At 53.7% G+C, this 2,860-nt stretch overlaps 1 protein-coding gene across 1 annotated transcript in view; it reads left to right on the top strand.

Annotated features, from left to right (window-relative positions):
- Window positions 1-2,860, top strand: part of LOC109926553 (serine/threonine-protein kinase MRCK alpha-like) — a 61,370-nt gene that overhangs the window by 47,042 nt on the left and 11,468 nt on the right. Inside the window, exons 11-12 of the mRNA XM_048619629.1 lie at window positions 685-803; window positions 1,398-1,640. Coding sequence (XP_048475586.1) covers window positions 685-803; window positions 1,398-1,640 — 362 coding nt within the window. The remainder of the gene's footprint in view (window positions 1-684; window positions 804-1,397; window positions 1,641-2,860) is intronic.

Below are 2,860 nucleotides of genomic sequence, written 5' to 3'. Positions count from 1 at the left end.
CTGTATCTAACCCCGTGCTGTCCCTGTCCTGGGGAGTGTTTGATGGGTGACAGTGTAGAGGGAGCTTTACTCTGTATCTAACCCCGTGCTGTCCCTGTCCTGGGGAGTGTTTGATGGGTGACAGTGTAGAGGGAGCTTTACTCTGTATCTAACCCCGCGCTGTCCCTGTCCTGGGGAGTGTTTGTTGGGGGGACAGTGTAGAGGGAGCTTTACTCTGTATCTAACCCCTTGCTGTCCCTGTCCTGGGGAGTGTTTGATGGGGAACAGTGTAGAGGGAGCTTTACTCTGTATCTAACCCCGTGCTGTCCCTGTCTGGGGAGTGTTTGATGGGGAACAGTGTAGAGGGAGCTTTACTCTGTATCTAACCCCATGCTGTCCCTGTCCTGGGGAGTGTTTGCTGGGGGGAATGGCTGTGGAATGGCGGGATAGAGTGGGATTGTGGAGGGGAGCAGGCGGAGTTTATCTAGTGAAGTGGAAGGGACCTGTTAAGATGGTGCTCTCGATTAAAGCTCTGTAGTCTTCATGTCCCTGACCCCTAGGGTCCTACCTGTTTTGTCATCTCCTCTTTGACCAGTCAGTCTGCAAATGCCTCCACCCACCCTCAGGGCCCTCCTCGATCTCCCCCTCCTCAAGGAACCTCCTCGGGACGCTGAGATCTGGTCTCACGGCCCTGTCGTTTTTCAGAGAACCAGCTGGATAACGACGAACAAGTCAAGAGGAAGAGCGAGTCTGAGAACCGTCAGCTCCGAGCCCTGGAGAAGCAGCTGAAGATCCTCAAACAGGAGAAGGAGGACACCTATAAGGTAGCAAAGCCAACTCGCTCCGGCCTGTGGCTCTTTCCAGACCCTGGGTGGGTGAGTCCCAACTCGACAGAAAATCCTGCCTCTCCTCCCCAAACCCCAGTTCTCCGATCATAGCAACGTCTCTGCCTTTTGAGAAAGCTTGCACCAGGTTTTCCGGGGACTTCCAATTTATCTTCGAGAGAAAATCAACAGGGACACCTCTTTTTGCCAATCAACATCTAACCCAGCCATTCCATCGCGTGATTATCTCTCCTACCCCTCAGTTAATCCTCTTGACCTTCCCTCTCCTTAAGCAGCTGTTCTTGCTCTCCACGTCATTGATCTCTAACTGACCCTCGGGCGCCATTGATCTCTAACTGACCCTCTGCATTTGATCTCCAACTGACCCCCGGCGCCATTGACCTCTGACTGACCCTCGACGCCATTGACCACCGACTGACCCTCGGCCATTGACCTCCGACTGACCCTCAGGCGCCATTGATCTCCGACTGACCCTCAGGCGCCATTGATCCCTGACTGACCCTCGGTTTCCAATTGACCTTTTGAAGCCCCCTCCCCCCACCGCCCTACCACCACCTCTCAATCTCTTCGCAGGATCTGGCTGAGGCCCGGGAGCTACTGACCACTCGGAGCCGTGAGTTGCGTGAGGCGCAGGTCAAGCGCCAGCGGGCAGTCGAGGAGGCCCAGGAAGGGGAGGAGCGTTACTCCCAGCTCCGCCTGCAGAAACAGAAGTTGTCCCGGGAACTGCGTGACCGGGAGGAGGAGATGGAGGTGGTGATGGAGAAGGTGGAGAGCCTGCGGCAGGAGCTGAGCAGGGCGGACAAGAGCAGGCTGGAGGTGAGTGGGTGGCGGGGGGAATGGGTGGCGTCCGGGATCAAGGCAGGAGAGCATCGGGAATGATATATCGCATTCTGGTGTCTTTCTCTGTCTCTCCACCTAGAAGGACAAAGACACCAGGCCCATGGGAGCCTTTGAGTTCCCTCCAAACTACTCGCCACCCTGACTTGGAAATATATCAGCCATTCCTTCAGTGTCACTGGCTCAAAATCCTGGAATTCCCGCCCTGAGGACGTTGTGGGTCAACCCACAGTCTGCAGCAGTTCGAGAAGGCACCTTCTCAAGATTCGAGAGAATCCAGAACCAGGGATATTGTTTAAAAAGTTTGGCTTCCGCACCTAAGACGGACGAGAATTTATTTTCTCAGAGTATTTTTGAACTCTCTTCCTCCAAAGTGGAGGCGCAGCAGTGTCTCTGAATATTCTTAATGCAGACAAGAGTGGATTCTTGACAAGTGAGGGACTGAAAGGTTATAGGGTAGGCGGTGATGTGAAATCATCAGTTGAGTTCTGATCTTATCGAACGGTGGGAGCAGGCTTGAGGGGCCTACTCCTGTTTGTCTCCGAAGAGTCTGACCTTTGAAAGTCGGCTGATTGGCAACGGAGGGCAGCACAACATTTGATGTTGGCTTTTGAATTGACCTGGAGCGGTCTGTAGGGCTCCGCGCACCCGTGTGCGGATGGAGTGTTGCTTTCTAGGTGCTGCTATCTCTCAAATATTAAACAGAGGGCCCCGTCCCTGCATAGAAAGATCCCGTGACAGTAATTGCAACGAAGAGCAGGGCGAGAGAGTGGCATGGAAGCCTGGGAGGGAGACTCTGCAAAGTGCTGGGGGGCTAATATTTATCGTTCCATCGATATCGCAAAAGGGGTTTGGATCACTTCCGTGCTGCCAGTTGTGGGACCCTGCCAATGCTGGTAAGCAGCGACCTAATCCGAGCAAGAAGACATGAATCATAGTTCTGCCCTCTCTCTTTGCTAAGTAGCAACCCTACGCAGGAGGGAGCAGACTTCTTGCGTGACAACGCGACCACACCTTTCAAAAGAAATAGATTGCTTGTGATAGTTTGCGAGATTACGAGGGCCTCCGGTTCTAAAGTGACAGGACAAACGAAGCAAGGGTGAAAACATTCTCACACAGCCAGCAGTTCGGGTTTGGAATGCACTGCCTGCAAATGATGGGGAGGCAGGTTCAACAGGGGCGTTGGATGTGTTACTTGA

Source organism: Rhincodon typus, chromosome 43 (assembly GCF_021869965.1).
Source record: "Rhincodon typus isolate 14 chromosome 43, sRhiTyp1.1, whole genome shotgun sequence".
Lineage (NCBI taxonomy): Eukaryota > Metazoa > Chordata > Chondrichthyes > Orectolobiformes > Rhincodontidae > Rhincodon > Rhincodon typus.
This window is presented reverse-complemented; position numbering and strand designations above follow the sequence as displayed.